The sequence below is a fragment of the Notolabrus celidotus genome, chromosome 19 (assembly GCF_009762535.1).
Source record: "Notolabrus celidotus isolate fNotCel1 chromosome 19, fNotCel1.pri, whole genome shotgun sequence".
Taxonomy (NCBI): Eukaryota; Metazoa; Chordata; class Actinopteri; order Labriformes; family Labridae; genus Notolabrus; species Notolabrus celidotus.
In genome coordinates, this window is record NC_048290.1 from 29,259,506 (window position 1) to 29,272,346 (window position 12,841).

General features: G+C 42.0%; 1 protein-coding gene across 1 annotated transcript in view; it reads left to right on the forward strand.

The window, feature by feature from the left end:
* The window catches only part of LOC117831636 (ankyrin-1-like), a 108,666-nt gene that overhangs the window by 83,847 nt on the left and 11,978 nt on the right, over nucleotides 1–12,841 (forward strand). The window contains exons 32-37 of the mRNA XM_034710421.1: nucleotides 816–944; nucleotides 2,517–2,636; nucleotides 5,207–5,291; nucleotides 6,487–6,561; nucleotides 8,824–8,955; nucleotides 9,188–9,343. Coding sequence (XP_034566312.1) covers nucleotides 816–944; nucleotides 2,517–2,636; nucleotides 5,207–5,291; nucleotides 6,487–6,561; nucleotides 8,824–8,955; nucleotides 9,188–9,343 — 697 coding nt within the window. The remainder of the gene's footprint in view (nucleotides 1–815; nucleotides 945–2,516; nucleotides 2,637–5,206; nucleotides 5,292–6,486; nucleotides 6,562–8,823; nucleotides 8,956–9,187; nucleotides 9,344–12,841) is intronic.

Here is a 12,841-nt window from a genome sequence, read left to right on the forward strand (position 1 = left end):
TAGAAAGATCCAATGCGTTTTTTATTTCATTTCATTCATTTTAATTTGATGCTCAGACCATGATCACATGGTATGGAGCCACAGAACATAAATTACAAATAACAAAACAATGTAATGATGGCACACGGCATGTTTGAAGTACAACAGATCTTACTCAAACAATGGAAGGACATTCTTCAGAAAAGCTTCTAATTTACAGATAAGTTTTGGCTTATCTGATTTCAAAAGCAAAATTAATTTAAACACAGAGGGACGTTGAAAGTAATACCTTGTTATGAACCTCTCTCTATTATTCAGAATGCTTGTGTTCCTGTATTCAAACAAAGTATGGTACTCGTCCCCTACACTATCATCATTACAGAGATGACAAATCCTCAGTTTTCTATCCAGGCCTTTATACCTTCCCGTGACCTTAGGGATCCTGGTGTTATTTGTTCTAAAATCACAGACAGCCTGTCTATACTTCTGCTTTTCAAATAACAAATATTTTTCTAGTTTTACATCTGGTTTAAATTGTACATATAAATCACATGATGTCATTGTATCCAGTTCACCTTGCCACTTTTGCAAAAACTGATCTTTAAGCCTCTGTTCAACAGTTCATCTAAGCCAGTTCATGTTGTTACACTGCTGTGTGATCCAGAGGTAAGACAGGCCACAGTCATCCAGTATGATAGAAAAAAGAAACACTAACACTTGGTGATAGAGCAAGAGTGCACCAGTAGTCACAGTTTGTGACTGGTAATGGCGAACAGTACTCTGGCTTCAATTCTCAATCCTCTCTCACAGTCAACTCTGTGTGCCTCTCTCCTCAGCTGATGGAGGGCATGCCGCTGCACCTCGAGTGTTCTGGGAACCTCGTGCCCATCAGGAAGGCCACCCAGCAGCCTCGCAGCTTCAGCTTCCAGGCCTTCAGAGATAACAGGCTGCCTGTGTCTGTCAAGGTCTGTCTCCATGAGACCGTCCATATGCCTGCTTTTCTATCACATGCTACGTATTCATACTGTACTGTGGTGCTGTTTGTTCAGTTGGTGGTTTCAGTGTGTCAAGGATCCTGTCGGCAGTCAGTTTCCCTCCTGGGCACTCACCTGCTGTTCATATGGTGGTTTTCATGTGTTTGCTTTTCACCGTCCTATCTGTCAGGCAGTCTCCCAGTTTGTCCCACTTGTAGTATATATGAGTTAAGATAACAGTATAGTGCTGTGTTCTATCAGGACCCACTCAGGACCACAGCAACTCTTCACCAAGTTTCTTCTACACCTGCAAAACAGTGAGCATAGAACAGAGGGAGATATTATAATTTTACTCTAACATCAAGTTAACCTTGAAGTTAAAAAAGATGATCATAACTGTGTGGGACATTCTATCAATAAGGAGCACTGGTAAACCACATGTTACTACATTTCTCAATCTGTGTATGTCTGTCAGTCAGTCCATGTTTTTTGCAGTCAAAGTGTCCTCATTGTTTCTTAATTATTCAAACAAAAGCCAGTTAAACATTGTCCAACTTAGTCACACGTTTTTTGTTGTTTTATTTGTATACAACTTTTGATCAATGTCTTATAATAAACAACCCCAGAAGTAATAGCATATTGGATTAATAGTCGGTCCCTTTCGGTGGAGATGCATTAATCATGCTGTGTAGTGACTCTTTCTTGTCCCTCTGTACTTTATTGATGTTGTTGAACCCCTTCTCCTGCTCAGATAACTCTGACCTTTTTTCCAGCTGTGTGTGCATATATATGTCCGTCTTGTTATCATATCCATGTAACTTTTTTTAACCTGTTATCATCCCTTTGTTTATTGGATTAAGTCATCCATCTATTTGTCTGTTGTGTACCTCTTGTGTGTGTCTGTCAGTGTGACACACACCACTCTTCATTATCAGCCAGATGAAGTCTCTGATAAATATCTTTTCATAATGGTAGCCAAGCAACAAACAACTTACCTATTTAGCTGTCAGCTCTCCTGGGTAATTGTTTGCATGTCCTGTGACTCCCTCACTTTCTTTGCCTGCCTTCCTATCTTGCGGCCTTGCCTGTCTGTATGTGTCTGTCTCACTGTCTTTCTTTCTCTCTCTCACGGTCACTCTGTATCTGTCTGGTCTGACAGACGTCCAGGTAAATGTGCAGGTAAATCTCTCCCTCTCGCCTGCCTGTGGACTGCTTCCATCCCTGTTCCCCCCTGCTTCTCGTCCCATGTTAGTGCGGCACATGCTCCAAACACTGTGGAGGGAACTAATACCTGTTTTGATCTGTTTTTTCCTCCTCCTCTTCATCTCTCACTATCATTCCTTTTCATTCTGTCCTTTTCTTGTACTCTCTGTTATCTTTTTCTTCAACTTCCTTAATTTCCTCTTTGCACCCTCTTTTGCTGCCTTTTTCATTTCGTTCACTTTTCTCTCTTGCTTTCCTCTGTCTGGTTTCTTTTTCCTCTATGTTCTCCTTCCATTCTTCTTTTTATCTTCTCTCTCTTTCCGTCTCTTCTTCTCTCTCTGTCTGCCATCTCACTGTTAGGTCAGAGATAGTAACAAGGATGCCATTGGCTTTTTGTCGTTTCTGCGGAAGTGCACGAAGTACGAGGATACACAGCACGTTCTGTGTAACCTGAACATAACCATGCCACCCTGCGTCAAGGTAAGGAGCTGTTCAGTTGTATGTTTGTTTATACCAAATGAACAGACTTTTCATGCTTCCTTTTACAAAAATAGGTCAATTGTTTAAATCATTGCATCAAACACAATTTCTTGGCTGGGGTATTCATGAAGAAGAGATTTTTGATCTCAGTGAGTTTTTCCTCTCCTGGTTAAAGCTGCTGTGAGGAACTTTTGATTTATATCAATTTTGGCGCCCCATTGTGGACAAAGTGATACCTCTTCTCTCTTGTTCTATACAGTCATGGCCAAAAGTTTTGAGAATGACACAACTATTCATTTTCACAAAGTCTGCTGTTTCAGTTTTTATAATGCCAATTTGCATATACTCCAGAATGTTATGAGGAGTGATCAGCTCAACTGTAATTAATTGCAAAGTCCCTCTTTGCCTTGAAAATGAACTTTATCACCAAAAACACATTTCCACTGCATTTCAGCCCTGCCACAAAAGGACCAGCTAACATCATTTCAATGACACACAGGTGTCACACACATTAACACAGGTGTGGGTTTTGATGAGGACAAGGCTGGCGATCAATCTGTCATGATTGAGTGACTGGACACTTTAAAAGGAAGATGGTGCATGACACCATTGTTCCTCATCTGTTAGCCATGGTTACCTGCAAGGAAACACGTGCAGCCATCATTGCATTGCACAAAAAGGGCCTAACAGGGAAGTTTATAGCAGCGAGTAAGATTGCACCTCAGTCAACCGTCTATCCAATTATCAAGAACTTCAAGGAGAGAGGTTCAATTGTTGCCAAACAGGCTCCAGGGCGCCCAAGAAAGTCCAGCAAGCGCCAGGACCGTCTCCCGAAGGTGTTACAGCTGCGGGATCGGGCCACCACCAGTGCAGAGCTTGCTCAGGAATGGCAGCAGGCAGGTGTGAGTGCATCTGCACGCACAGTGAGGCGAAGACTTTTGGAGGAAGGCCTGGTGTCAAGGAGGGCAGCAAAGAAGCCACTTCTCTCCAGTAAAAACATCAGGGACAGACTGATATTCTGCAGAAGGTACAGGGACTGGACTGCTGAGGACTGGGGTAAAGTCATTTTCTCTGATGAATCCCCTTTCCGATTGTTTGGGGCATCTGGAGGAAGGCTTGTTCGGAGAAGACGAGGTGAGCGCTACCATCAGTCCTGTCTCTTGCCAACAGTGAAGCATCCTGAGACCATTCATGTGTGGGGTTGCTTTTCGGTCAAGGGAGTGGGCTCTCTCACAATCTTGCCTAAAAACACAGCCATGAATAAAGAATGGTACCAGAACGTCCTCCGAGAGCAACTTCTCCCAACCATCCAAGGGCAGTTCAGTGATGAAGAATGCCTTTTCCAGCATGATGGAGCACCTTGCCATAAAGCAAAAGTCATAACAAAATGGCTCGGGGAACAAAACATTAAGATTTTGGGCCCTTGGCCAGGAAACTCCCCAGATCTTAATCCCATTGAGAACTTGTGGTCAATCCTCAAGAGGCGGGTGGACAATCAAAAACCCACAAATTCTGACAAACTCCAAGCATTGATTATGCAAGAATGGACTGCCATCAGTCAGGATTTGGTCCAGAAGTTGATTGACAGCATGCCAGGGAGAATTGCAGAGGTCTTGAAAAAGAAGTGTCAACACTGCAAATATTGACTTATTGCATGAATTCTGTGTAATTCTCAATAAAAGCTTTTGATACTTATGAAATGCTTCTAATTGTATTTCATTATACCATAGAAACATCTGACAAAAACACCTTAAAACCCTGAAGCAGCAGACTTTGTGAAAATGTAATATTTGTGTCATTCTCAAAACTTTTGGCCATGACTGTACATGCAAAAGTAGTGTTTTCAATAAAAACCTCTCCCTGCTGTCTTTTAACAGCCAGATGTGTCACTCAATGTGATTATTTGCCATGAAAACAGCCGAAAAAGGATGTTTCTTAAGTCAAATGTCAATCATGTGGTCTGACACCTACCCCCTCTGAGCGGTTTAAGGCATTAAAAATGACAACAGAGAAGGTATCAGTGTTGTTGTTTATGGTTTTGTTTGCTTTTGAAGGTCATAAAGAGGCATCAGTGTTGGTTTCAGTCTGTTTCTCAGCTGGTGAAAAACTCCTCATAGTGCCTTTAAATAAAAATATACATAAAAAGTATAAGTACTGTTTATCCTCTCAATTTAAATTTTCTATTAAAAAACTGTATCAGGATATAGTACTTCTATTCCCCTTGATACCTACCCTCTTATTGGGGTGGTGTGTATAAATATTAAAAACAGACCTTTTCATTGGACGACCTTTACCTTCAGTCTAACCTTGCCTCTATGGGAATTTCTTCCATTTTTGGACTTATAGATTCCCTTGAAGGTATAAGACTCCATATTTCTCTGAAGCTACACAACCCTTAAAACCAAAAGAATTTGAGTTTGATGTACTGAATCATGTAATATGTCTTTATACTAGCAGTCCACCTCAGCTCCTCGTAGTCCACATATTGGATGTAAGACAGTCATACGTGAATGAGAAACAAGTTGAAGTATAAAAATGAGGTGATTTTGATGTTTGTTTTCATCTTTCAGGTGGTTGGAAGTGAAGAGCGTAGACGAACTTTAACCCCCCTTGCTCTGAGGGAGCGCTACAGTGCACTGAACGAGCCTGGTTTGGGTGAGTCCACCCCTGCCTGACTTTCAGCCCTCTCCTCATTTATATACAACGGAGACGGGCACTGAATGTTGCATTGCCCCATTACCCACAATCCTTCGCTTCCCACCCTCTTTATTTCCCCCCCCCCCCCTATCTGTAACGCGTGCACGCATGGCACAAAGACTGAGCCTTGGATGCAATGCACTGCTCATCAGTGTGCTCCGGAGTTCTTTGCAGTGCAGTTAGAGGAAAGAAGATTGAATGAATGACAAAAGATAAAGTAGTAGTCCCCAACATGACCCAAAAATGGCTCCATGACACACGGCAAATAAGCCTCGTCCTTCCTAGGTGTCTTGGTAGCTATGACAACAAATGAATGACCTCCATGATTGGTTTGCATGGCGCTGGTGTCTCCACTGCGATTTCCAATGGCATGGCAGCAGATATGGTTAGCATTTGCCCTGTAGCTATACAATGGGAATGGGCAGGACCTCGCAGTGGAGCTAGACAGAGGAGTCCTCATATTGATTGGCCTGCTGTAAACAAACAGAGTCAAGATGGCCGTCCTGGTTTATTTAAAGGTTGCTGATTATGGGGGTTTGAAGGGAAAAGGCCTTTTCTGTCTAAAACTACACAGCGCTGCTACATTGCACAGTCCCTTAGTAGTGGTTGGTTACTGAATGCTACTTGGATTGGTGGGACTAGCACCTGAATGAAACCCAAAGTTTAACCCCCCCTGCCCAAATGGTGTGCTTACCCTGAAGATTTATCAGATAAAAACAATGTTTTGGGTATTGCTTATTTCTTTCAACAGAGTAATACTTTTGTCAAGGTAAGTATTGCTGTTAGCAATTTCAATAGCAACTCAAGTCACTATCAGATTATTTAAGGACACAACAGATGTATCAAAACTGAAGAAGTAAATATAACTATCAGTTTGAAAGTATTTGTCAATGACTCATATTTGGAAAGTCCCAACTTGATGTTTTCTGTCCCCTTGGCCTCAACATTGACCCTAAACCACAATCTGGATCCTTTCACTTAGATTAAATATTTGACTGATAAATCACTTCAATGTCAGTGGGACTGTCCAAATAGTATTACTTTGACATACTCTCTCTTTATACATTATTGTAACTATAGTAGAGTTTCAGTTCCTTATTTCAATGAATACAAACTTCTATGTTGATGACACTTGAATTTTCTCTCCTTCTAGCCACAGTGAATGCAATGGAGAGGACTGAGATAAAGATCAACATCATATCTGAACAGCTGGGTTTGAGTTGGGCAGGTTAGTAGGAGGCAATGTGTGTTCTCTTTACTCTGTATCTCTCTATGGGGGCGTGCCCCACTATATAGCCACGTTGGATAGCAGTTGTGATGGTTACATCCCTACAAAGAGGAAAATGCAGCATCATTCAGACACTTCTTCTTTCTCCAAACTCAGAAAACCAATTTTTCCTCATCATGACTACCAAAGGACTAGATACACACCTTTTAACAGGTGGAGTTAACTACTGGATAGCAGAACTCTAATTGATCCAGGCTGTGTACTTTAAAGGTGACATATCACGCTTTTTTCATCCATATATATTGGTCTAAGAGGTCCCCAAAACATGTCTTTAAAGTTTATGCTCAAAAAAACACTTTGAAATCAGATTTTGGTCTGCCTGAAAAGCCCTCTTCTTCAGTCCTCCTCAGAACACTCTGTTTTCTCTCTGACCACGCCCCCTCAGGAAGTGGATGTGCCCTCGGCTCTCCAGCACGTTGATCTAATGTTTACATGTTGGCTGAATATACACGGCTCACAGATCACATTACTTTATCTGATCCAGAATCTGATCCTGACGGAGAGGCGCCTGTAGCAGGACCTTCCTGAAGGATTGGTCACAGATTTAGTGTTTCTTGTTGTTTTATTTATCAGTATGTAGACGTGTGTCTTGGTACACAGCTACGAACATATAGCTATGTGGCTATGCTAACTAGCGCTAGCACTTATCCATGATAAATAAAAATCATCCACAAGATCTTCAAATCTGCAGGCCTGGGGCGTAAAACCGACCTCTACCAGAAAGGCAGCAGGACCTTTCTGAAGGATTAGTCACATATTTAGTGTTTCTTGTGTGTCTTGGTACACAGCTACAGCTATGAAGATGTAGCTATGTGGCTATGCTAATTAGCGCTAGCACTTATCCATGACAAATAAAAATCATCCACTAGATCTTCAAATCTGCAGACGTGTGGAGTAAAACCGACCTCTGCCAGAAAGGCAGCAGGACCTTTCTGAAGGATTAGTCACATATTTAGTGTTTCTTGTGTGTCTTGGTACACAGCTACAGCTATGAAGATGTAGCTATGTGGCTATGCTAACTAGCGCTAGCACTTATCAATGATAAATACAAATCATCCACTAGATCTTCAAATCTGCAGACGTGGGGAGTAAAACCGACCTTTGAGTTTATTAAGACAGCCTACAACTAGCATGCCTCCCTCCTAAGCTCCTTGTTAGCACACATGTGTGCAGGTAATGAAAAACGGAGGAGGGATTCAGTATTATTTTATACAGTCTATGGGCTGAACAAGCTCTGAGCTCTGACTCTGTGACAGACCGGATATTGTTGTGACGTAACAAAAACACTGAAGTCTGAAACGTCTGGTTTCACACACATTTACAGAAAGGTGGAGAAATCAGAACAGGGGCAGAATGGATTTTTTTCATTCTCGGGGGGTTTATAGACATGCCAGGGAAACATATTTCAGGTAGAGAACCATTAAAAAGTCGATTTTGCATGATATGTCACCTTTAACTTGACTAGCATAAGCTAAGTTCCAGCTGTTTCCATGTTAGGTATGATGACTGGCTAGAATCCTGCTCGCTAACTTGCTTTTAAATCAACTCAGGATTTGCATTCAGTGTGCAAGAGGGCAGCTGGAAAGCCAGATATTACATTGTCCAAGGTACACACTGAGACTTCCACATCCTGGAAGACTTCCCCCAAATTTAATTTGAGGTTGGCACTCTGGTGAGGACTCTGAATGCCTCCTCTCTCCTCCTGGCAGACCAGGCTGAACTACAGAAGTAGGTGATTGCTTCACAAGCTGTTGAATTGCAGGGTGAATTTTTTTTTTTCCCCATTCACTGCCTCCACCTCATCAGGTGCAATGTGTCATTGCTGAAAGGACCCATGTCTATCGTTTTATCCCATGTATTGGCTTGATGGCTCACCCTCTCCAATCTCTATGACAAAGAAAGTCGTGACATCTTCTGCACTACTTATGCGACCTTGAAAAAGCAGAGTGAAAAGAAAGAACAAGAAGCCTTGAAGCTCTGATTCCCATGTAGGGTGGGGATGTTCCTCCTTTGGAAGCAATCATCACGACTGACTACAAGCAGGCATAATAGTATGGGCTTCTGAAGGACTAATAAGAAGAGGGGCGTACTCATAGTGAGATACATCACTCTCAATCAGAGGACCAGGATGACCTCTGCAGCCCAGACTTTCAAAGTAAATAGTAGTTTCTTACTTATGTACCTGATTTGTCCATTTATTAGAGTTGGCGCGAGAGCTTCAGCTCGGTGTGGATGACATCAATAGAATCCGTGTGGAGAATCCCAACTCCCTCCTGGACCAGAGCTCTGCCTTGCTCAGCCTGTGGGCCAGCAGAGAAGGCAAAAGGGCAAAGAGTAAGTCCCACAAGACTGTTTATGACCTCTGTGCTACTGAAAAACAGAGTATATATTAGTACATACGAGCTGCTGAATATAACAGAGTGCTGCAGAGTTATTGTGAGTCAACAGCCATGGAGAGGAAAACTGAATCTCTTCAAGGAATCCTATCACCATAAAATACTCTCTGATGTTCCTTCTCTCTGTTCCTCACTTTTTCTCCCATCTCCCATATATAATCCCCTCTCAGTGGAGAGCTTGTACACCGCTCTGAAAAACATTGACCGTGCAGACATTGTCACCTCTCTGGAGGGACAGCCGCCACAACCGGCACCAGGTTCTTCAGAGGACGGTGCCTGTCGACTCAGTGACCGTGACTCCAGCCTGCTGTCCCCCAGTATCAATGGTAAGACTCACAAACACATCAAACATCACATCAGACATTTAATGACAAACAGTGAAGTGCCCCACTACATCATACAGCAAAAAGTGTGCCATCCCTTTTTGCAGATGATACTCTTGTATCATTATGGTCATTCAACCGCGTTTAGATTATTGGATTTTTGTTTCATTGAAATGATGTCACATGTGTTATAAGATAAGAGCCTTCCTTATTCAGTGTGTGATATAAAAGTGCCAAAGGCTTCACATTTTTTAAAAGGTTTGAGGCTAAACAAAATACTGCATATTCATAAAATTAATTTTAAAATTGATATGTGTGTTGTGACGATCTGCAATGATCAGAGTTCAGAAAATGTTAATTATCACATTGATACAACATAACATGCCTGATCCGGGGTTTCTTTTAAACTTTTCCTCCAGGATTTTTTTCATGACACATATTTGGTAAACACATGTATTCAGCTGGTATAGTCACGATTTTTTTAAAAAACTGAGACAAAATCATCAGCACATTAAGGCGGGCTGTAGTTCTCATTTGCTTTCAACCTCTGATCCCCCCCCTGCTTCCTGTGAGTGTCGGTAACAGCCATTGTACCTTGTCTCTGTTGCTCCACAAGAGGTCACGGACACAAGGCCATCGCGCCTAATGCACAAGCCACGAGTTATTAGACCCCCATTTTTCAGAAGGGGTAAGTTGAAGCTGGACTTGGGCTGCATGGTGGTTTGCTGCTCATGATGATGATGATGATGATGATGATGATGATGATCAAATGATGTTTTTGAGGTCTGAGGAATGGTGTCATTCTCCCACCATATACCCGACCTTTGCAGCATGCACTAACACCGCCTCTGTGCATTCCTCACCGGGGCACAAGTCATGTTTTCTTTCTCCACACCTCATACTTGAGCCCTAAACATGACGGTTCTAATTGTTCTTACTTAATATGAGAAACGAGGATACGTTCCCTTTTTAATTTTACAAGGCTCTAAAAAGTAAAGTGGCTCATTTAAAGGCCGAACAGTATCACAGTTTATCACAGGATTTGGGTAATTTCCAATTTCCAATTACTGAGTTTTTTCCTTATTACAAGTGTGTTTAAGAGAGAGAGAGAGAGAGAGAGAGAGAGAGAGAGAAAGAGAAAGAGAGAGAGAGAGAGAGAGTGTGTGTGTGTGTGTGTGTGTGTGTGTGTGTGTGTGTGTGTGTGTGTGTGTGTGTGTGTGTGTGTGTGTGAGAGAGAGAGAGAGAGTGCAAGTGTGTGTGTCTGGGATGGATACACTAGTCAAAAGTGACATAAGCACACAGATGACCGTGTGCTATGGGCCTTCATACCTTGTGTCTATCCCTCCCTCTTTCCGTCTCTCTTTCTTTCTATCTCTTTCTTTCTTTCCCTGAGAACAAGACAAGAATTCCACCTCTGACTTTTCTTTACTGACAGCAGACTTTGAATCTGCAATGTTCCCCTGGTCTTAAAGATTTGTCTTTGGCTCAGGACAACCTCTCTCTCTCTCTCGCTCTCCTACTCTCTCTCTATCTCTGAACCTAAAACATGTCATATCTGCTGCCCAGACGCCCTGCTCCTCCTTCTCCTTGCTCCCTCTCCTGCTCCTCTTCTTCCTCACAGCTCTTCCTGTCCGACCTCTGACCTCATATGACCTCATGTTGACCTCTGGGCCTCCTCCTCTCTTGTCATCTTATTTTCCCGTGCTCCTCCTTCGTTCAATCGAGCGGGGACCCTCTCCTCCTCCTCCTCCTCCTCCTCCTCCTCTCTCAATCCAGCTCTGTGTGTGTACTGAAGTTTGTGCATGTGCATGCTGCATGCTTTCTGTTCAAGTATCTGTTTCTGTGTGTGCGTGTGCTTGTGTGTTTGTGAAAACCGGTTGTTTCAGATCTTGGCTCTTGTATAATGATGCTGAACTTTTTACAAGAAACTCAAGAACATTCCATGACTTAGTTCAGCTTGCAAGGAACTTATGTGTGGATTTTTTGTCTTTCTTATTTGGGGGAGGGGGGGGGGGGGGTTATTTCTTGCAAGATAAAACTCAGTTTAGCTCTAAACTTGAATCCAAAAATAAAATAAACTCGTTTTTTCTAGTCTAGATGCTTTTGTCTGTACATTGACTTGTGAGTGAGGGATTTCAAAAAGAAAATAAAGTGTGTGTGTGTGTTTTTTTATTGTGACATTTGTATGTGCATGGCATGCTTTCAATGTATGAAGTTTTCTTCACAGTGTACAATGTTTTCTCTGTTCAATGGGTGTTTTTCAGTATTCTTTTTAATGCTATATTAACAAGCAAATGGATGATTTTTCTTTTACTGTAAAATAAATGGTGTGTGTTTTTTTATGCTACGCTGTAAAACATGGTCACAGAACATAACTTTCTTAGTGCAATGTTGCTGTGAGAAGATGTTGTTCATTCATGGGCAAAAACTCAGATTATTCCTCTTTGTGAAAAACATTCGTCTAGTTTGTGAGTATTTCATTTCATGCAGGAAAATTAAGGTTTGATGCAAATATGCAGAGTATCAAAAAAGATAAAGACGTTCTTGTGTTTAAATTTGATTTCAACTCAATCTAGTTTTCTTAATCTACATTTTGCCCTGAATGGCAAACAGTCTCACAGTTAACATTGTCTGAACGTTATCTGCCGGAGGGTATATCGCTGAGGTGTGTTAGCTTGAGTGTGTGATATTTCTTTTTGTAAATTTGAGCCAAAAGTGTTTGTCTTCATCTGTGTTTGAATATGAGTGCAGTACTGTGAGTGTACATATGTGCGTGTACAGTGCTAAAGTGAGTGGAGTTCTTTGTTGTCTCTGTGAAGTTTCTTTGTGCTTCACTACATCCTGTGCCTTTGACACCTTTGTGTGTGTGCTTGATGGTTTGTGTTTGTGTTTAAAAATCAGGAGTGAAGGGAAAGGCTAACCCAGATTCAACTAACTCATTCTAACTCTCATTCTAATCCCGACTCATTCCTCCCTGTCCACCTCATTCTGACGCCACCTGTCATTATCCTGGCCCTGTACCATCCCAGAAACACACACATGCAAACACACGCTGACCCACAAACATACAAAGAGACAGCACGTTTCACAGTAAAGAGGTATTTCACCCATTTATAATAATAATAATAATAATAATAATACATTTTATTTATAAAGCACTTTTCTGAAAACTCAAAGACGCTGCACAAAGGATAAAAACATCATATAAAACAACAGAATAATAAAAACATGTATAAAATACATTTAAAAGCAATCATATGTTAAAAGCAGTTCTAAACAGGAGGGTTTTGGTGAGTGATTTGAAGGGGGACAGGTTGGGGTAGTTTGGAATGTTAAGTGGTAAGGCGTTCCAGAGGGTGGGGGGCGGCGACAGAGAAAGCTCTGTCCCCCAAGGTTCGGTGCTTGGTGTCAGGTGGTAGGGAGAGGAGGTGGGCGTTGGAGGATTGGAGGTTACAGGAGGGGGTGTGGTGATGGAGCAGGTCGGTGAGGTAAGAGGGGGCC